At 31.9% G+C, this 23849-nt stretch overlaps 1 protein-coding gene across 1 annotated transcript in view; it reads left to right on the top strand.

The window, feature by feature from the left end:
- LOC125055957 overlaps positions 1 to 23849 on the top strand; it is a 47430-nt gene that overhangs the window by 20581 nt on the left and 3000 nt on the right. The window contains exons 2-11 of the mRNA XM_047658736.1: positions 221 to 299; positions 1749 to 1881; positions 7917 to 8007; positions 9643 to 9810; positions 10812 to 10940; positions 11493 to 11621; positions 13078 to 13303; positions 21115 to 21243; positions 21506 to 21681; positions 22326 to 22459. Of these exons, the coding sequence (XP_047514692.1) occupies positions 233 to 299; positions 1749 to 1881; positions 7917 to 8007; positions 9643 to 9810; positions 10812 to 10940; positions 11493 to 11621; positions 13078 to 13303; positions 21115 to 21243; positions 21506 to 21681; positions 22326 to 22459 (1382 nt within the window). The 5' untranslated portion in view covers positions 221 to 232. The remainder of the gene's footprint in view (positions 1 to 220; positions 300 to 1748; positions 1882 to 7916; positions 8008 to 9642; positions 9811 to 10811; positions 10941 to 11492; positions 11622 to 13077; positions 13304 to 21114; positions 21244 to 21505; positions 21682 to 22325; positions 22460 to 23849) is intronic.

Below are 23849 nucleotides of genomic sequence, written 5' to 3' on the forward strand. Positions count from 1 at the left end.
TAATTAGGCAACTCTTTATAACAACAATTAGGACTTTGCAGATAAGGCAAACATATTAAAATTAACATTTCTACAGATAAAAACAAAAACTATGTAACAAGAATTATCTGATATAATTGTTTTAATGCCTATGTTAAATATTGGTTTTAGTAAAAATTACAATAAAATCCTTATATTTGTAATATTATTATTTTACTAAGTACGTTATATCTTGTTACAGGTGCTGGACATTATGAAGGGCAAAACGCTGGGGTTGACGCCTATACTCATACTTTTATTGCAGTCTACACTAGTCTTAAGTAAGTATCAGAGATGGTTATTTACATAAATTTCACTATACATGCACTATACAGGTTATGAATTAAAATGGCTTCAAACAAATCATTTCTATAAACGCTAATATTTAAAAGTGTGAGAGTATTTAGGTACTGTCCTTCTTAATACATGCGAGAAATACTACATGCATTAAAACAAAATTTTGTTGAGAACCATACATTTTTAAATACGAAATATGCTAGATATTCTTTGCTATGTATTTATCTCTCCAAAGCCATATGAAGTCAATATCTCTTAGCAAACTTACTATGTATATGAACTAGTAACCAATAGAGGCGGTTATTAAGTCATGTCGAAAGTATGTAAAAGCATTGTCATGTCTGTTTGAATACGTGCACTTGTTTTAATAAATGTGCAAGTCATCATCCTACTGTCGTATTAGTGGGCCAGTATTCTGAATAAGGTAGTTGTTGACGCCCCAACATATTAAGTATTATGGCAACAAGTGTAATAAGAAATGTTTATGGATATTAAGTATGATATTTCTTCATGTATGAAGTTCGGCATAAAGCAGGAATATTTTTGAGTAATTTAATTCATATATATTTTATAGAGAGGGTTTTCTGTGCTTACCATCCGAAACAATTGTTGTTTCGCCGGAAATCGGATCTACGGTTATACGTTTTGTCAGGTGGTTGTAGTGTCAATAGATATTCAGATTAAAACAGGTTTAGAGGAAATCAAGTAGAACATTTAAATTAAACGTTTTTTATAAACGGATATGAATGTGAGCCTTCCATTATTTATTTAATTTACATTATATTCATGATCGTTTCTCTTTATCCATCACACTCGAATAGCCGAGGTATGTGTATAATATAATGTAATGTGTAATAATAATAATTCGCATATTAAAAAATAGTACTTCTTTATTTTATTGCATAGTACTCGTATTTACCATAGACAATAGTAGGTTTCAGGTTTGAAGAACGCCAAAAACGAATTTTAACTTTTAAGTGATCTACCTGGTTTACTTTCGTTAATTGATATTGGATCCTTTGAATGATGTTTATTAATATTTGTGCTCTGTAAGCATTAGTAATAGTGCAAATTGCTTAGCTTTCATCGCCTCATTAGCAACTCGCAAACAACCGCTATCGCACAGTGTTTATTTAGGTGTTTCCCTCTACTCTTCCGATCTTCAATGCACCTGTACATAATTTGCCTCCGCAGTCATTTGCTAGAATTGCCGTTATTGTAAATCAAAATTAAAGGTTCTCAAACGTATTGCATTTTAGCAAGTAGAGCATTAAATAATTCCCAATAAAATATGAAAGGTATTATTGAGATATATTTTGTAACATATAGAATCATGGAATGTCCGATAGTTCTGCGCTCTGGAAAGCATCAAAATGTGTACAAAAATGTTAGCTGTCTTTTTTTGCAAATTATAGGTAATAATTTTGTTCCAGGTCGAATCGCATTCGAAAAATTAACAGATGTCGACTTCCAAGGGACTGCGTACTATACCGTACGGAATCTATCGCTGTATGAATGTCAGGGTTGGTGCAGAGAGGAACCAGATTGTCAAGCTGCTGCATTCAGGTAATTAAAATTTAACTATCGTATGAAGAATTTGATAAAAATAATTTGATGAAAACTTGTATCAGAACTTTGATTATAAAAAAAAATTGTTGCAAATATGTGAATCTTTCCACAGTCTGTTGAAAAGACGAGTTATAATATTTATTAAATTGCAAGTTAACTTGAAATTTCATTTATTAAGAATATTATACTTTACACAGCCCAAGGAATAAAAATAAATTCTCTATCTAAGTGAAGCCTATAAACTTTATAGAAACAAATTTCGCGCATCCGCATTAACCCACATTGATTTAACGATGTATCGTGACTTGCCACAGGCTAAAATTGCGATAGCTTCCGTGCGAGCGAAAACCTAATTTGTCGGATTCAACTCTCATTTTATGATCATGAAATCGAATAACATCAGATCACGAATCTTCTAACCTAAATGTCTAGATAAGATCCGATTGACATGAAGATTCACTAATCGTCGGGGAATCTAAGGCTGAATTCTGAGGCATCTCAAGTCTTATAGAGTTCAGAGAGAGTTATTTGATCAAATTAGATTGAAATTTGATTTGGGATGTGGGCTCTAAGGTCGAGAATGTGTGTCAGAACATTCCGATGCTACGGTCTTGGTCAATAACAATGTGTTGCCACAAACCGTGTAAAAGCGGAAACCACCTCGGTTCGCTCCAAATTGGATAACAGTAAAAGTGATCGTATACGTCTTCAATGCGATTATTATCTCTCGAAAGTGTGGATTTCATATGGCAATGCTCGGCCCTCATTCTGTTCTCATTTCTTTAGGACCTTAGAATTAAAGGCTTCGTTAAACGTAACTGAACTATAATAAATTTGATTTAGGGTCCAACAAGAAAAGCACCAACTCTTAAAAGGCCGTCTAAGCACTCGCGAGCCCTCGCGAGCAATAAAAGTATCATAATCACTTAACACCAGATCCATCAAAAAAATTAAATTTCGTAATGTCTACTTATAAATAATTTTATAAACAAAACAGCGACAAAACTTACTGTAAAAGTGATTGATGTAAGTTAAATCAACCCACGCGTTTAATTCTAAGTATTTATAGATTAAGGGTGAGATCTATAGAGCGCACTTAGACTTTGCTCAGACTTAACTATAACCATTCTTTACTTTTTTAAAGGATAATAAAGAAGGTATTGCATGAAATGAAACATCAATTTCTGTCTTAGCTTGAGCTTAGCTTAATCTCACCGTTAAAATGTCTATAAATATACTAAATCATAGTTTAACCTTAGTGTTTTTCGTAAGTAAAGTCTGAGCAAAGTCCAAGTGCGCACTATAGATCTCACCCTTAGAGACTAATTTATTCCCGTTAAAGATACTTTTAATTACTTTCTAGTTTCTAGTTAGACGATAGGAAACAAGCTAGACGCTGGCCAGACACTAATAGATTATCTCTTAGGTATAAAATATGTTTATGGCCTGTGATCGCATAATTTATAATAACAATAACAACACCGATAACATACTTTAAAATTAAAGTATTTTTTTTTAGTTAAATAATAGTATTTATAATTAGTTTTTTAAATATCGTAGTCTCGAATTATGCATGGAACGGACACTTTATTGTATTTCATTGATATTTTTTCATTATAGACAATATTATAACCCAAACATTTTGTTTCTTACGTTGCGTCGGTAAATCGTATTCGAGGACCGAAGTTAATTGTCTTTGATCCATTCTAAGTCATTCATTAGTATAACATAGTATACTTCCTTGATGTATTTAAAAAGACATAGTATAGATCATCTATAATTATGTAATTATTCTATAACCAGATAATTATTTAATTTGCAATTTGACAACAATATCTAGTTAGATTCTATTGAACTTAAAGCGAATAAAAGAAACCAATTCGGTAGGTATTGAAATCAATTAGATGAGATGGAACATTCCCAAGTTAACAATTTAGCATTGTGCTAAGATAACGTATCTCGAATCAATCTATCGAAAGAAATAGATGAAAAGAATGCGATATTGACAATCGGTAACTGTACTTCGGTGGCAACTGGCAAATCATACGGTATCCTCACATGCAATACTTTTGTCATAGATAAGTTCCCTTATGTAATTGTATTGAATTATTCTGTGCAAAGCTTTGCATAATGTTTTACAATTAAACTTAAAATACGCTTGCGAGTAAAGTTTTATGCCTACTCCTAAAGTGCGCGACTTACATGATATTTCATGTAAATATTTGCCTCAGGAAATTATAGTTTTAGCCCTCAAAGAGAATGTGGTCACTATGGAAACTTAGCTACTTTTGCTCCCATTGGTTATATATATATGTACATGACATGACAGTCAGTTGAGAAAATATTAGATTTTATTCGGTTGGTCTATAAAATCCAATGTATCCACGCCCTATTTCGAGGACAAAATCAAATTGGTTGCTGATTTTTTGCTTTAACATATTTTGTTTTTTTTTTATATATAATACTACAAAATGTAATTATTTTATTTTATCTCACACACTGTTTTATTGTGTTTTTTTATATTTAATTTTATTACTCTTTAATGTACAATATTCTACGGTTTCGATATTTGTAAATATGTGAGGAACATGTATACTAACTTTTTTAGTAGTTTTATTCTAAGAGTACATTGTCTTTACATATTATTTAACTAATGTAAACAAAATATTGTAAACCTATTTAAAAAGAGTAAGTGTGGAGTTTCTTGCCCATTCTTCTCCACACGAAACTACCTTTTGGAAGGGGCAACTAGAATCTTCATTGTATTTTGATTGACGTTCAAAAGTGCCATTTTAGGGGGTCTAATTGAAATAAATGATTTGACTTTGAGGTAAACAACCAAATTAAGCCAAATAGTATATGAAATTTAGATAACGCCACTAAAACATGGCATGGAAACAAAGATATTATGTAACTCTATTTACTTTCTGTGTGAAAGGTTAATGCGCAAGAATTAGTACCGAATTCTCACAAATATGTAATCATTTATAAAGACTTTGTAATCATCAATTCACTGGTCGATCAAAATAAATCGTAATCGCCGAGTGTAGAGGATCATTGATCAGCTACTTTACAATTTGAAACCTCCGTCATGAGTGATTGATGTTGTTGAAGGCACCTATAATGATAGGCTACATTTTAAGTCACCTGCGTGTAATTTGTTCGTAAATAGACTTGATTTATTTGCGATGATAATGGGATGGATTTTTTAGCGTCAACTATTACTTAGTGATAAGTAATAAACTAGTTTTTAGGTAGATGTCATTTGTGTGGTTAAAACAGTTTTAACACCTTTCAGTGTTCAAACGTGTTAAATCTCGTATTGGCTTGAACATTAATGCAAAGGTCCTAGATAACAATATTGTATTCGTGACTCGCTAATGGAATTTGTACAGAAATAGTGACGTGATATACAAGCGTTTTCTTCATAGGTCTTCTGTGCCTTTCCATCTCGACAAAACGATCGTTTCGTTAGGAATTTCATCCAAAAACACCTAGCTACCGGCCGTGTTATCAGCAACAACAAGCGGAATTATAGTTTAAAAAATCAGGTTTAATAGTTTACTAATTTATACGTTATTTAAAGTTATTATGACCGTTTGTTGGAAACGGATCTACGGATTTTTTATATTCAGTCTTTTACGCATTAGAATGTTTGGTGTGGCATGGTATAATGTATCGGCAAAACATTAAATACCTATTTGTGGCTTGAAGCAAGAGTGGAATATTTTCTAAATTTTAATAATCTATTAAATTTCGTATCCGTAACCGGTAAACTATAAAAGAACGTAATGCCATGACAGGTGCTGAAATCTAGTTTAATATTATTTTTACAGTATTACATTAATCACATATTTATGAGCCCTTTGAATAAATATCGAATTAAATGCTTACCGCTACGTTACGATAAATTACAACCATGTTACGGCTACTAGTAAGAATTTGGAATTTTATAATTAATGTTCATGCGCTTAATAAATTGAGTAACAAGTGAGATTTGTTCCATCGGCTTTAAGCTTGTTTTGGACGCTTATTAATGGTTTTGATTGATGCAAGCGTCTTTTTGGTAATGTATAATGAGATTTCTCACCCAATGTACCAAATCCTAACAGTAAATATAAAGAGATATTTCCTTTTACAGAAATAAGGTCCTACGAAAAGGACCTTAAAATGAAGTCAATCCAATTTAAAAATTAGTTAAAGCCAATGTACGCTTGATCATTTTTATACATTTCGGTTGATATTGGTGTTCTCCTCATGACAGTATTCTGTCAAGCAGTAATGCTCCAAGGCCGCAATGAATACTGAATTTACATTAGGGATACAGTAAAAGTGTACATATATGTACGTATATATATATACGTAAATAAATGTCACGGAAATAGCGTGATAAATAATGTAACTTTAAGAATACGAATTAACTATTTTATTTTAAATTTAATCATTGCTTTATTGTAAATAACGCATTTGTAATACTTTAATATATATCTCCGGAAATCAGACCCAGAAAGGAAACCTCTGGGGTATAGAAACACTTCAGGTATTTAGAGAGTGCTATATTGAGGCATCACGTACGATAACGACAGCGTTTACGATTGAATCAGCGGCAGAAATTCATTGTAATAAAGAAAATACCAGTAAACTTCGATATAAAGATTTATTTAATGGCTTAAACCAAAAGCTGAAACTGGTAATTAAGTAGTAGGCCATATGAGGGTTGACTATGGCATCATGTGTGATATGAAAAACAACTTAGTACTATTAATTCAAAGGCTTATTTTAGATGAACCTATTATACGTACAATGAAAAAAGATTATCTCCTTGATACAAAATCTTTCAAGTATATAATATTTATCACGTACGACGAAAGTAATCAATCGAATGACACAAAATAATAAGCTCCCGCGAGCTTTCTATAATTGAATAATTTAAGAGAAAGCCAAGACAGGCATTAGCGCGACGTGACCGTCGTCCTTCACTGCTATTTTCACATAACTAGGCCAGGTCATGAAGACGCTAAGAATTAACGAGTTAAGAAGGTAATTGACTTGACTTGATTACACAATAATGATATCGTGGTTCTTATGTTGTTTTGATTTCATTTTTTTAATATATGTATTTTAGATAGTTTAGAAGTAGAATTCTACACTGTATATCAGTTATTCATACAAATCAAGTGCATATAGACTTTAATGTTATATCACTATAAAATATCATTATCAACTCCTTAGTAACCCAAAACATAAATTTAAAATCAACTTAGTGAATGCTTAAAAAGACGTCTTTCTTTCATAATCAAACAAATATAAAGCTTTATAATTATGTATAATCACTTAAAAGCACGTTAACTTGCAGTTTAAAAACGGAAGTAATATTTATTCAATGCGTTCAAAATTTGGGAAACATATATGAGATTATCTTTTAAGATTTATTGAGAAAGCAGTAAAATGTTGAAAACGGTAAATAGCTCCGTTATACTTAGTTATACACAAGTTGGAAGTGTAACGAGCGATCTATTCATCGTTAAGATGCAATCCCTTATTAGACTATCGTTGACATAGTAAAAAATGTTTATGAAGGCGCTGGCGAGATTGTATATGAACATTGGTTTAAGGAAATTGCTATTATAATAAAGAATTGTAAAAAGCGGGGTAGTAAGATTCATCTAGTACTCTCTCTGAAAAGCTTCTCATTAGGGAAATAGGATTCTGTTATTAGAATGTATGTAGAGGATTAGTAGTTCGTAAGCTACTTATAGAGGAATAAATGAGATTTAAATAACTTGCAGCTACTGATAAGACATGAAATTATAGTTTCTATTTTATACATTAAGTTTTCTTTGAATTATAAAGTACTGTATACATATAATTAAGTTTAAAAGGATGCAATAAGACATATCTCGCTTTCATGAATAAGGGGATTACCCTGTTTCTCTCCTCCTGTCAAGTAGAATGCAGACAATCGTAGATTATTAACTATTTATAAGATTACACAGCTATGTAATTTAATATATCTAATTTTATTGTTACAGTTTCGTGCTAAATCCTCTCACTCCAGTGCAAGAAACCCGCTGTTTGCTACAGAACGACACACAAGCAAACAACCCTATGGCTACACCACAGGTAATAATGATCCCAATTAAAAACATAAATATGAATTAAGAGCTAAGTTTAATATGGAATTTTGCGTTCTCAACCTCACGTGCCAAGTGTGTTCATTCGGGATGTGGTGCGTTGTCAGTTACTTTTTTAGCTTGACTTAGATTCTGTTAGTAAAGAAATTGGTGGATATGGACAAGATCTTTTAGTGATCAGTTTTTGGTACATAACACGAATATACAGAGAGTTAGCTGATATGAAATTTTGCTTCGAGGGTGGAAAATATTGACTTCAATAGTTTTTCAATTAATTAATAATACATAGTCATCATGCATTTTTTTATTTATTATTAATATTATTAGACAGTGTTCAATCTAACAAATTTGCAAGAATATTTTTCCCTGTGTGTATATGTTGCATGTCAAATCCATGTCAAACCAATGTCCATTCGTTTTATGATTACAATCTGTAAAGTTTGTCCGCACAGTAGGGAACAATGATCAGCACTGCATATATGTAATATAAATACACTCTAAATATGACTTATATTTAGACCTTTTCGAATATATTATTAATTTATATTTCTGTTTACATATGCCATTAATAATACTAGACGGACTAAGTTAGGATAAATATATATATTATATATAGTTATAAACATATATGTAGTTCTTTCTATTAATCGCATATACAGTCTCACAGACATGATTAATTCGTAAAACCTACATATATAAACTACATAAATGGAATTGACTTTGTTTATTAACTGCTGAGAAAACGTTAAATTTCGTGGGAAGGTAATATACCACAATTGTAATGATGTATAGAAGATCAAAAGATGGATATTATCGGAGCACGCAAAGTTGTCACCGGCTTAGATAAACCGTATAAATTCATTGATTAGGATCAGGTACGCCAATTAAAGCAACGCGGAATGTAATTAACAATTTAGATTCAATCAGCGTCACTAGGCCTAACAAGTAGCGATGCATTTCCGGTTTGGTTTTTAGTCTAACATTTGCCACTTGGCTTAAGATTTTGTCTAAAACCAACCTCAGAATATTAGAGTATTAAGTTTTTAAATATTATAAAAACATTCAAACCAATAAAATTAAAAGAGTTCTCTTAGAACCAAAACTTTAAAAACTGCAGTTTTTCACTTACACAGAAAAAGAAAATATAATTCTACAGTCCATTTCTCTGATAAAAAAAACCATTATGTTTCTGAGTGGGTGGATTATTTATAACACGTGCATTGGAATACTTGTTTGAATTATTGCGCTGTGAAAGATTCTTTGTCATCTATATTTATGTTCTATACGAGATATTTTAAAATAACTAACACGGAATTTCTGCCTTACCCTTAGTAAAATTTAAATAACATGAATTCATCAATATGATCGTTTGTACCAAATTACTATTTACGAAAAAATATGTTTAAAATATAGAATTACATAAATCAAAAGTGACTTTGAAGAATTTTCCTACCCATTTTATGTAAAACGCGTTAATAGTACCCAATATATATGAGTATATGAATTACATCTTCAGTGGGCATTCCTCATAAAATATTCAACTTATCGAAACTAGAGTAGCGGTATTATACACATTTGTACACTTAAGTATTGAGGTTAAGTATTCATTAAACTTGTGTTGCAGCGTTCAGTAAACACTTACTACATGGTAAAGTTGCAAGTACGGACAGAGAGTGTTTGCTTGCGGCCATGGGCGTTCGAGCGAGTGCCGGGCAAAGCCCTCCGAGGCTTGGACAATACTATAATCTACACTTCCACAAAAGAGGCCTGCCTCGCAGCCTGTCTCAATGAGGTAAATCTACTTTTAAAGTACTATGCTTACTAGGTCTTTGTAGAAAGTCCGAGATGATTGTTGCTAAGAGGATAATCAGGATTTCGAGAGTGTTCTAGGCTATGCACGCATAGCCCTTAGGTCTTATTGCGCATATTTGTATGGCTATAAAAGGCTGCTACATAAACGTACTATTGTTAAAAGATATGTATATATCACAGATATATGTCTGCCTTACAAAAACGTAATTTGTTAATAGCATACCTTATATATGAAGCTATTATTATGTTTAAATTTAGACTGTAGTTTCATTTATAATAAACGATTATGAAATAATATTCTATAACTGTAAGCCTGTTCATAGGATGATTTTGATTATGACTGTCTGTTGTATAAAGAGCATTACTTATAGGCAGGCTATACGTTGAAGGGGTTTTTTAATGTGGTACTAAAGTAGTTATGTTTATGATAATAGTTATAATTTAGGCCCTATGAAAACAAGATGTAAAATGTTTTCGCTTTACTTACTGGATATATGAGAAAATGTTATTTAATGAACGCTTCTAGAGTTCTTTATTACGGTATATTTATGATGTTAATGCTGTAGTAATTTAATATTTATGTTTAAACGCTTACCAATTTTATGATCAATTTTATATTACGTGTTAAGTTATAAAACAATTAAAAATTAATTGCAGTAACAACTTTCATCTAACATCTAAATTCCATCGATATTTCTCGTTTAAATTTGGAATTGGAAAACAAATAACATCGGTTATTAAAAAATAGTTTCAATTTAATTTGGTTATTTTTGATCATGGTTTGGTATGTCTTTAGATATAATGATAATATCATTCCTTAAATTTTTCTAATAAATTATTAGGGTTAATTCACTGTTCTTGTTACTAGCACGTGTTGCCTCGAAATTATCGCTTATAAGTGATAAGATGGCCCTTTGCACTTAGCTTTTAAATTTAGTATCATTAAAATGTCTAATTAAATAAATTATCTTTTTTCTTCAGAAAAAGTTTCCGTGTAGATCAGTGGAGTACGAATATGGAGGTATGAGATGCTCTCTTAGTGATTCAGATAGACGAACCGGACAACACTTTGTACAACTTGTTGATACTCCAGGAACTGATTACTTTGAGGTAAGGTCTAATAGATTTTTTTTTTTAAATCTTTAACAAATTTTTATTTTTATTTTAATATGTATGATTAAATTCCCATTAAAAGAAAAAAAAATCTGTAGAAAGGTTAAATTGTTTTTGTTCTTATAAGCTAACAATTTCCACGGTGTATCTGATACATTTCACAATTTACAGCAAACTTAACGGTTGAATTCCATGCTAAATTGAATTCTGAGAATGGTTTAAATTAGCATCGTTAAGCGATATAGCGAATAACATAGCTCATTTTCAATCTTTAAAGAGGTTAAATTGGAAAAGTTCTTATATATTTCTTTGCTATCTTGTGAACCATTTATTTATTTCGTACAAAAAACACAAATATATATTAGTAAGTAACATATCGATTTACTGTGAGGTTTTCATATTATAATAAATGCATTAAAATATATCTTGAAGTATGTGAGATTGTCCCTTAGTTTTTTGTATTTTATTTCAACATTACACAAAGATTAATATTTCCTACAATCTGCTGAGTGTACTTGTAAGCTTTTAACCTGGTGTTTTTTCGTGCAGAACTTATGTCTGAAGGCGACACAAGCATGCAAGGGCCCTCGAGTGTTCACAGCACCTCGTGTGGGAGTAGCTGAAGATAAAGTCTCCCAATATGCTGGACTGCATTATTACACCGACAAGGAACTGCAGGTACCTATAAATTCTTAAAAATAATTATAAATATTAATATTTCCATATAAACTTATTCGCTTTTAAATTGGTGCCATTTAGTAGGGGATAGTTTTCTGCATTTGGTTTTTGCGTATTTTGTCTTGAATTTAGTTTTATTTAAGTGCATGACTATCCGCACTGTGTATTCATCTGCACAGGACAAGCGCATCCAGTATGTTTACCCTGTAAAAATAGTAGGTAATCTCGATTTCAATGATGATTTCGATATGCGCTACGAGTACCTACTGAAAAGTTACATATAATTTTCACAACAATATTCTAGACAATTATTAGAAATCATAGTATCTTATTAATTAAAATTTAAAAATAATGATGTTACTAATCATCTCCTTCTCGGCTTTCGAAACCTTAAGTTTTATTGCTTGACTTGATTCGAACCCACTTCCGCGTTTAACTTAAATGAAGCTGCAAATGGAAGAGCACGTCTCAAATCATAACTCCCATTTTATGAGCCAATAAAGTCATTTATTGCCAATTAGCAGATTCATTTGAATGAAATAGGCATTCTAATTATAATTAATCAATGTTATGCTATTTATAAGGTCTGCGGTTTTCGTTAACAAAAGTAACAGTTATTTTTAGCTTTTTCATCTCGCAGAAATGATTATAAATGTCTTGATGCTCTCTCAAAGTAAATACAATATGAAACAAAGAAAAGATGACAGTTCTTAATTAAACTTTTATTGCATTGAGTCTAGGGACGAAGGAATTTTATTATTTGCTGGCTCACAGTAATACAAGTTTTTTTGTTTTGAATAATCTTTGTTGTAGCTATTTCAAACTTAATGTATACGGATAATTGATTTCGGACAAAAATAGATAAAGGATGATATGTTTTATATTTATATGGAATGTTTAACGTTTTTTTTATTTAGGTTTTATAAGGGAGCGTTTAAGTATTACGTAACGAATTTGCCTTTTGTAAAACGTTACGATGCAGGGCGGGGATTGAATTACGAGTTACTGTTAATATTATTTTCGACTTTCCAGTACTTTACACCACATAACATAACACCGTATAAAGAGTCACTAGGTGGTCACGAAACGTTTTACTCTACTTGGGTACAGAAAAACGTTACGGCGCGTTACATGGGAGGGGGGATCCATAATCTCCAAAAATTGCGTGACGTAATACTTGAACGCTCCCTAAACATAATTAAATATGAATGTTAATTTTATTTGATTGCCATAATCGTAATCAAATTTAAAGTATTCTCTATGGGACCGATTAATAGGCATAATGTCAAAAAGTGTTATAATAACTATTTTTTTAAATAATATCACATTTTTTAAACGTATAACTGTAGTTTAAAATTTATTTTGTAATAAGAGATTTTTTTATTCTAAACATAGCCGATACATAGTGACTCATAAAATTAAGGACAAATAGATTACACCGCATTTACTTTGACAGGTAACATCAGAGTCTGCGTGCCGTCTGGCTTGTGAAATAGAGTCGGAATTCCTATGCAGATCTTTCCTATACCTTGGAGCACCCCATTCGTCAACATACAACTGTAGATTATATCATTTGGATCACCATACTCTGCCTGATGGGCCATCAGCCTACCTCAACGCCGAAAGACCACTTATTGATGATGGCGAACCGATCGGAAAATACTTTGAAAACTTCTGTGAGAGTGAGTACCTACTGAATACTATTGATTTTAGTCTAATTTTCGTTTGCTGTTAGTACTAGTTATTGTTTAAATTGATTTCGTAGGTAACAAGAAAGCGAGAAAAACGGAAAGAATTTTTATTTTGATTTTCTGTCTATGACTGAAATTTTCCCTCGTAGCAATGGTTTTTCAACTAAAAGAAATATAATACTATATTCCTTGAGACATTAGCCGCATAGGCTAAGCTTAACTCATTAAAATAATCGCGTAACAAATGAACCACAAGAAAGAGATAGGTTATTCATTCAAATGCAGACAACGCAGTTTTTCAATTTAAATTAAAAAAAAAAAATCTTTATAGTTGTTGGCAATTACTACGACGTCTACAGAAACCCGTAATAAGTATATTAAGCTGTAAGTGTTACCTTGCTTCATCCCATAAATTGCCATGCGCTGGCGCAATGCAAACACGTTTAAGAAATAGATTTATTGCGAATTAATGTTGATATTATTCAGTAATAAAGTCAGCAAAGTGGCTTTAGTATAAAAAGTAGGCACACTTAGTAGGCACTAGCTTACCACACTAAATTGCTTTACAAAATATTATCAAATAGTGTTTTATCGGCGTATAAGGTTTTATTTTTACATTTTTGTGTGATCAATAATGAAGAGCTGTTTGTGCGTCCATAGTCTAGAAATATGTTCCACAGTTATCATACATCAAAACAAATTGAATAGAAGGGTTAAGTCATGCCTAAAATATATTCAGTTTAAAAGATGTAATGTATTCAATACCAATTAATGTCAGACATATTCATGTGTAATAAATTTCTTGTATATGAGGACTAATTGTCAATTAATATTTTCAACACGGATAGCCCGGACGTTTCTTCTAACGTGACCGTAATAACGGAGGAAACATTTAACTTTATTTTGCAACCGTCACAACATTCATTTTAATCATTCATAAACCTACATTAACGCCAATAGCTAAGTATTTTTTGTATTTCAAGAATAAACTGTCGTTATTTCGGTTTACAATTGATTATAAAGTTGACAAATATAAAGAAAAAACTTTTTACCGGATTAAAGTTATGTATTATTATAAATTTACAATTATTCTACCATCACCGTGACCACGCACGCTATAAAGCACGCGAAACGTCGGATAAATTTAAAATTATGTTAAATAATTGTAAATTTATAATAATACATAACTTTAATCCGGTAAAAAGTGTTTTCTTTAAATGTGTAAAGGTTATGTCAATCAAAGACAATACTAAGTTGACAAATAATTTGTCGGCGTAGAATTTTATTGTCAAAGTCTGAAAACACTTCATCACTCCTGCCAAATAATTGGAATACTTTAAAATTTCTGCGATCTTGATACGAAAAATCTTATCGTCTGTCATATAAACCAGAAATTAATTTTCCTATTTATTTGCAGTTAACAGACGCCGAATTTGAACAGCGGTTCATTCGCCTCTACAGCGAACGAAATCAATTTCTTTTTTCAATCTCATTTACCGCCTATGCAGTTTTATTGAAATTGTAACGGTCGGCTTATTTACATTAAAATTAAAAATACCGTTAAGCCTTACAAATGACATTCGGTGTATTAATGAGTGTGAAATATGTAAATCCTAATTATGCAATTTCACCGCAATAATAACGGAAGTTGATTGTTAAACCTTGCAGATACAGCACTTCTCACCTTCTGTGAGAATTTTCTGTTATTGCAACATTGTAGTCTTTTTTATATGTGATGTGGGATTGTCTGTGTTACAATAAATTTTATCATAGAGGATGCTTGATACTGCATAATTCCATATATCATATTTTTTAGAATTGCGTTTGTTATTGTTTTAATTACAATATATAACTAGAGGAGAGTGACCAAATATGGAATACCATTTTGATTTTTAGGCATAATTTCCACAAGTGTTATAAATAAAAAACTTTTTGTGGTAATTATTAACAATCATATATTTGTACTTTAGTTTGTAATAAGTTTAGGTTTTATTGATTAGTTTAAGGTAAGAAAAAATTTAAGAAACTAAATAACGATTTTGGTACCTAAATATGGAATAGGTACCCCAAATATGGAATACTATAAACACTATCAAAAATACACGAGACTCTTTGGAAACTTGGTATTATATAGAAAGGTACACAATTTTTTACAAAAATCACAAATCCAGGTATCAAACTCTGCCACAGCGCAATCATTACATGCCCAGGGTCCACACATAAGATACTTGATCCATGTTTCCCCATGAGTATCATTTGAAAACAGCACACCACAGAAAATACACTCCGAATCTTCAGATTCTGAAGCTGTATATCCTATCAAGGCATCGGGTTCACTGTCAGTATCAAATAGCATCACCTCCTCATCATCTGAATTAGGCTTAGTCTTCTCTTTTGGTTTTTTTCCTTTTGATATTTTCTCATTCTGGTTTTAATTCTTATTTTTTTGCCAACACGACAGTTTTCTTTCCAAGTGTAGTAGCTGCGGCTTTTCCTAGAGAAAATTCGTTTTTCTGACATAATCAAAACAAAGTAGATCTTGACACATCAAAGTATTTTCCAGCTTTTAAATAACCCATTTGTTTCTCTCTTACTAATTTTATTACTTCCGCCACATGCTCTGAATCCATTCTTTTCGCTTTGTTTTTGAGTTGACGCCCGCCATTTTGGTGAAACATTAAAAAAATATGCAATTAACAAAATCATCATGTCAGCTGATACTTCAGAGAACCAATTATGGAATAGTCCATAATTGGATACTGTGATCTGTCCATATTTGGATTTTCCAACGATTTCAAACTGACATTCAGATTTTTATATTTAAGAAAGTAATATCATCTAATACCGTTAAAACATACAAAAGAACGTCTAAACGGTCTCTAAAAGCTATAAAATCAATACTGTGTGCACTTTATTTACGAAAAATACGTATTTTTAACATACCTTAGAAAGTTATGCGGTAGCGGCAAAACAAAAAACTGTCACAATGACGAAAGCACTTGCTCAACTGACATGCTACAACTTGTACGCTTAAATGGGAGTAAAAGGAGACAGAAAATCATTGTTTATTGTGTATGTGAGTTTGCATTTGGGAGAAATAGGGGTATTCCATATTAGGGATACTATCCCGTATTTGGTCACTTTCCTCTAATGAAATAGCAATCCATAAGCTCCTAAAGCACCTATGGTGACACAATTTTTTTTGTTAAAAACAAGAAATAATTAAGATGCGCTAATATAATACTCTAAAGTCTAAGAAGTCATAGAGTATGTTTCTCTGATTGCGAATGGCCAGGTCAAGTCGAGAGTCGGATTAAGGTTAAGTTAAGATCTTAAAGCAATTCAATCCTTAATTATTACAAAAGGGAGGGTCTACCGATGAATCACCATAATTCTAGCGTATTAAGGAATTCCAGTTTAATACACGTTATTCAAATATAACAAGCTAGTGCCGCTATACACAAGCCTGAATAGCTACTCCATTACGTAGGCTTGGCGATTGCCATCTCGCAGCAGCGACCCGATTTGTAAACTGAATGTTCACCAACGTATACCGTTACAGTCTATCCCTTGAATTTCCACGTAATGAGAAACGTAATTGCAATAACATGCTAGATTATCTAATATTAGTAATCAATGCCCGTTGGACGTAATCGAACTGGCGATTGCAAATTGATCGAATTAGAGTTGAATAGAAACATCCCGTTCCGGCACACGTAGACATAACTTCGTTATGTTTACAATGTCATTTTGCTGAGTCATGGCAACAGTTGCATTTGGTGCAAAAAAAACAAAAAACGATCGACGACGGTGGCCGCGCGCTCGTGCGTGCTTTATAACGGTGGCGGTTCATGAAATTGAAAAGTTTTTGTTGAAGAGGCTTAGTTCTCGACTATTTCAAAGTAATTGAATCTTAACATGTATTACAGAACTTTTTGCACATTAATCGTATGATGTGACTTGTAAGCGGATGTGCACAAAAAATATACCGACTCTTAAAAACCTTTTTTAGATTCTTAGGTGCCCTAGACGAACAACTATTGTCACAAGCGTAAATACACACACGGCGGGTCACCTTTCCCGCGAAAGAATTTGTCTAGGGCCCAAGGATCTTAAAACATCTTAATAACTATTTTTAACTGTTACGTGAAAGTTATTTACATAAAACCGGTTTGCGGTTATCGTGCTATCACACGCATTGCTAAATTAATAATAGTTTGTGTTGATGCGGTAAAGAATTTAATAACCTTGCGTGGCCTTGCCCAGTAAGGGCGATGGCCGCAGTCTCAGACGCCTAACCAGTTTTAAGTATCGCGAGCATAGATAATGCGCCGGGTTGAAACATTTTGATAGAAATCCTTGACAAATGAAAACCGAAAACAATCTAGACAATTTGCGTACATTATAAATTCTCACAAATGTCTGATATATTTGTTGCATACTCAGTAGTTCTATTTTGTTGTAGTTAAATAAAATTTGTATGGTTTTTTATAAGAAATTAATTTAAACGCATAAAGTAAATTTAGTTCAGGTTTGTTCTTGTTCCTTTTTTTTAGTTTTCGTCTCTTTTATTATTTACTTATGAAAGTTCCGTTATTTTTGCTTTTACAGTTCATAAATATTAAAAATTCTCTTATTGATTCTCCGACAATTAGCAAATACAAAACAATTAAAAATGAGCACGCTCAATTGTTTTTTAATTAACCTAATTCAATAGTTTTATTGCGCACACGTGCCAGCTTACAGTTTCGTATTAACTACTATGGAATCAGAGTTGATTAATATCTATTTCATGATTGAAATGCAAATCCGTACAGTAATAAATAGTAGTTTACCCGTTTATTTAAATACGTAGCGGTAAATAATCTTATATATTTGCTTAGAAGCACAACTACATATTTCAATAGGAGACCAACCGTTATTATTGAAAGTCATAGGTAATTTTTACTCAACATCAGTTTTCCTGGACAATTATGACAACTGTTAATACTTACACCAAATGTACAATAGTTTTCCACGTATACGAAACCTTCATACAATACAGGTTGAGTGCATAGATGTATGTAAAATTGGGATGGTATTAATTTACAATTCCGCGAGCAATGTTTTTAGGTACGTGCTTCCGTTTAGTTCTAAATACGTCCAATACGCAAATTTTCCCATTTTAAACCGGTCTTTGTAATCATTAAAATTCTACTATAAATATATTAACATGAAAGCTTTTATCATCATGAATACTCAAGATTTATTTTTAAATTGAAGATTTAACATCATAAAACGAGAAACATAACGGAAACATGAGTTTGTCTAAAAAATATACTTTTGTGAAACGGTCTATAAAAGATAACCTACTTTAGAAGCGCAAAATATTGTTTGGTTTGTGATCAAGAATAAAAAGTCTGATGTGTTTTTTCCACGAGCTGTTACATTGTGATGTAAAATATTGACTAGTTTAAATAATCGGTACCTGTAATATTACTAGAAGCGTCATCTTCATAAAATATGACTAAAATTACGTGTCATTTGACACCTCAAAATATAAGCCTCTATCATCAAGATGAGTCAACAGATGTACGAGTTTTAGCTGGATCTATTTGTTAATTTACAACATAATTTACGGCAACTTTTTATGAAGAAAAGAAACAGAAATGTGCATTTATTATACAAATAAAATCATAACAAACACACAGTTACACAGTAAATCAGTTTTGCACTAAATCGTAATGCTGTCTACATAATTTTATTTTTGATATATCGATCTAATTAGCTGCTGGAAAAATGCAACCATTGATTCGATTAAACTCGGGCGTTAAGTCGAAACTTAGTTCAGCGTAATGTAATAAAAAAGCGAAGTATGTATGTATCTATGTTATTTATAAAAGAGTGTCTGAACACGAATCGTGACTAGCTTTTTCCCATTGCAGTTCTTGGAAACGATTTCTCATACCGCAAATTGCAAACCTCAATAACTCACCATTAGCCTTTTTCTGAGGACAGGACTAAATTCGATGTAATGATGGCACCAAGGTCAATTATAGTTTTTCCATTTGAATTTTAATAATAATATATTTGTTTTGATATAAACATAGTAGTTTTAACATCATAATATTTCACGTCCCGTTAAACCATGTCCCAAATACGATCAATCTTCTGCGTTAAACAACCTTAAGCGTTCGCCGGAAAATCAGATTTGCGCAAAGCGTAAACCACTAAGCCAAGGAGATAGAGTAGTGTTACAGCGTCCTTGAGGACGGGAACTCAGATTTTTTTCAAATTTAGTGTGAGCAAAAAGATCAAGTTTCATATGAATCTAAAAGTCACATAGTATCCATAAAAATTTCCTCATCAAAGTAGAAATATTTCAGTTAGACTAAAGCGTGGGAAAATTCACTTAAGTTACTGAAGCGTTTAGAAGTAAGTTCAACGACTCCGAAGTTCATATTTTCTGCAATATTATAATTTATATGATTATTATTATTAAGTCAAATAATAAATGATTATTATTTGACTTAATAATAATCATTTTTAAATATTTAATTTATTTTAAGGCCTGTTACAATGTAAGGATTACTTGCTCGGAATCGAGAATCGAGATTATTGCTAGTATTGTATGCTGGGGATCTCTTTATGTGACGATTACTAACGATAATGAGTGGTTTAGGCAGACGTATCAATCATATAATAAATAAATAAAAACCCTACAATACACCTACGGTCAGTTGAGAGTCCCATTCTAAACAAAATGCCCTGTTTTCATCATTACACTTTATAATTTTTCTTCGACATACAAAACCCATTTATTTAAAGAAACACGCTGTTTAATGCAGTTATATAATTGTTGTTAACTATGTGTAACTTTTATTTAGCGTTACGGAATTTGAGGAAGGTTCGCTTTTCACCTACAGCACCTACTTAGAGAGATACTTAGTAAACTCGAGTCAAAGACCGTAAGGCGACATTTCTCAGTCATGACATAAACTTATACGTACGTCACGGTCCCTGACTTGCTAGAAGCACCCTTGGAATTTACGGTTTTCCAACAGCAATCCCGTAACATTGTTGCACAAACAATGACACGAATTAATGTTTACTGCGGAAATGTTCTAGTTTGTTTTACAGTTATAAAAGATCTCCGATATTCCTTTAACCGCTTAAGTAGGTTTGTGGTTTTAGTCAATGCAGACGTGGGTAGAAATCTACAACTTTTAAAACTATTTACATTTTCATAACTAAATTAATATGTACGCTCAAATGAGAAACACGTAATTTTTTGCCACATATATCGATTATCAGCCAGCTAATGGCTGATCTGTGCATCACGTAGAAATTCCAAGATATTAGACGTAAATACTATCTTAGAAATGATATTAGTACGTTTATAGCTAAATCACGACAAAACCATAGCCTACGTGATTATACCGTAATGACATCAGAAAATCACAATTTCATATGTTAATAATCACCAGGTATTAACCTACAACCAACGTAAGATATACACATCGTGTGAAAATAAAGTTTCTCGATACGAGCTTTACCCGTCTCTACATAATTACAGTACCCACGTTATACTTAGGAATGTAGACGCAATTTTCTATCGATTCTAAAGATATATCTGTAACTAAATAATATCTCCTTATCTCGATACCTAATTGGTTCACGCCGTTACCTAATCAAAATCAAATTGTTATACGGTCCCATCAACACTAAATACCGATATAAATACTGAAAGTTGTTTTTTTTTCATTTTTCTTAAGAACGTTAGGTTGTCTAGTAAGTAACTAACATGTTATTGTTTTATATAGAACCATCTGCAAATTCAAACCCAAGTGGAGAGCTACCAGTAACAATCGAACACCAGCAGGACCTCAACATGGCTAGCAACTTGACTCGCAACGACGCTAATTGCGACAAAACTGGCACATGTTATGACGGTAAGATTTAAATGAATGTTTTTAACACCAAAAACCTAATTAATACAAATGAATAAATTACTTACAAGTCGTATTTTGTATTAAGAAATGTCAAGCTGTATTTATAACTTAATTCCTATTCGATCAAAAGAACGAACATTGGTTAGTTGGTTAAACAATTACTCCTTATTTCTGTGAGTTGATTTAAATGCCAAGATTAATATACAAGCAAACAAAGGCCCGTTAAAACATTCTATGCACGAAACCTGTCTACCTTTTTCAGTGTCGGTCCTTTGTAAGGATACTCGCATTGCCGTGCAAATTCGCACGAACAAACCCTTCAATGGCAGAATATACGCCCTAGGCAGATCCGAGACTTGCAACATTGATGTTGTTAATAGCGACCAGTTCAAACTAGACCTGACAATGGCCGGACAGGATTGTAACACACAAAGTGCTGTGAGTATATATTTTGAATAGAAAAATAGTTTTTGAAGATGTACCAGATGTGTAATGTTAATCAATTAAGTTTCTACGTTTGTGCGAGCTAAAACCTGTTAGATCATGGTTGATTCCTCCGAGGTCTATTATGTTATTTTATCGTAATAATCCAATGTGACATTATGACATAGGTCACCATTGGTATATAAACAGCTTTGTTTTCATGGGCTCGGCAAAGTGAAATAGATAAATGGTTAATCATTCATGGCTTTGAAAGGTCAGAATACTTGACTTGTAACGGAACTATTAGTCTTTTGTTTATGTTAAAACACCTTTTAAAGTGTCTTAATATCTATTCTATGTCTATTCTGTTTTTAAATAACATTTGTTTTTAATTAAAATACCTGAAATTGTGTAATGGCATAAAAAAATAGACTTCACAGGACATGACATGGGAGAATAATGTTTATATTTCAATGATACATACTGAATATTAAGTTAATGAATGAGAATGGGTATTTTCTACGCTGGGATACCCATAGAGGTGATTTACTAAGCTGCATTACGTTACAATTGTATTCTAATAATATTATGTAGACCTATGTAGTGCCTGAATATACTTTGGGCTTCAAATGTCTAATTACCAAAATATATGATTTCAGACTGGAGTGTACTCAAACACTGTAGTTCTTCAACATCACAGCGTAGTTATGACGAAAGCCGACAAGATATACAGGGTGAAGTGTACGTACGACATGACTTCAAAGAACATCACCTTCGGAATGGTGCCCATACGGTGAGTAACTGTTCTTGAAACCTTAATATGGAAAATTATCGCACTTTCGCCGTTTATATTATTTTCCGTTATGCCCCTAGAAAACTCGTTTGTAAACCGTTACTTATATACTGTGACTTTACTTATTTGATAATCTGAGAAATATTCAAGGACATTCCACTCGATTGTCCGTATTTGGTGGCCGTGGTCAGTTTCTTAGGAAACTTGATTGAATTCATAATCATGACTCAACAATCAAGTGATAATAGACTAGTCTTTAAAAATCGACTTGGTGTATTACTTTTGGAAAAAAAAATAATACAATAAATGATTATTTGCGTGAGACACTGTAATTTAATAACGTATGATATGTAAGATACAAATAATATAAGAACTGACCAATTCATATAACAAATAATGTTAAATGTAACATTCCTCTAAAGACAAATTTGCGCGCCATTGTGTGTGGCAGAATATACGAACTTACGATGGTACCACCTTACACATTTTTGTACCATATTCTTGCAATAAATTATTATTACCATTATAATCATTGAAAAGTCTACGTCAGCCTTTACAAATGAAAATAAACTTCTAGAACAAAAGTAAAATAAAGAAGCTATAGAGGTAAATGCAGAACAGCAACGTTCTATAAAAAATCGGAAGTCCTGAGGATTGTGCATCAAATTCATGTTTCTGATGTTTTTTTTTTAAATATATATAGAAATCTTTACATTGCGCCTACAACCTAGTTAACGTATTAGGACGTAGCCATTGGTTTTTGACTCATAAATACTTGTCACGATGTGACTGAACTCATCTTTAAAGGAAACAATTCTGAGAATGCGAGCTAAATGGTAGAAATACATGTTTAACAACCTCACTTCGTAATGTAATAGGAAGTAGCAGAGTGGTGTTTTATGTTTACAGCGCTTAATTATATGAGAGCCTACTCATGATCTAAACATAATTGCCTCGGCTTATTGCTGGTATGAAGCATAAAATTTACAAACGGTATTTCCATTATATACACGCCCTCACTTCGTACTTATAAATATAGACAATATAAATTCATATTTTTTTTATTAAAATACAAAAATTATACTTCAAACTTTAGGTTAATACCTATTTACAAAGTTTCATTGGTTGGTTTGTAATTTACCACTGACCCACAAAGGCGTATAGAGCATATATGTAACATCATTGAAAAATGTATTTGTGTGTGTTACTTTACTGGGCGTTTTTATTAATTCTATGTGTTATCTCTTTTTGGACATCGTAGGTGTCGAAATTACCATGTCGCCATACGATCGCTTTACGTTTCTAAACTTAGAAAGAATTACTAAATTTTTATCCAGAATAGAATTTATCTATTTTTTAGTTTTAATAGAATAATGTCTATTTCTTCTAA

This window comes from Pieris napi, chromosome 14, assembly GCF_905475465.1.
Source record: "Pieris napi chromosome 14, ilPieNapi1.2, whole genome shotgun sequence".
In the NCBI taxonomy this organism is placed as follows: domain Eukaryota; kingdom Metazoa; phylum Arthropoda; class Insecta; order Lepidoptera; family Pieridae; genus Pieris; species Pieris napi.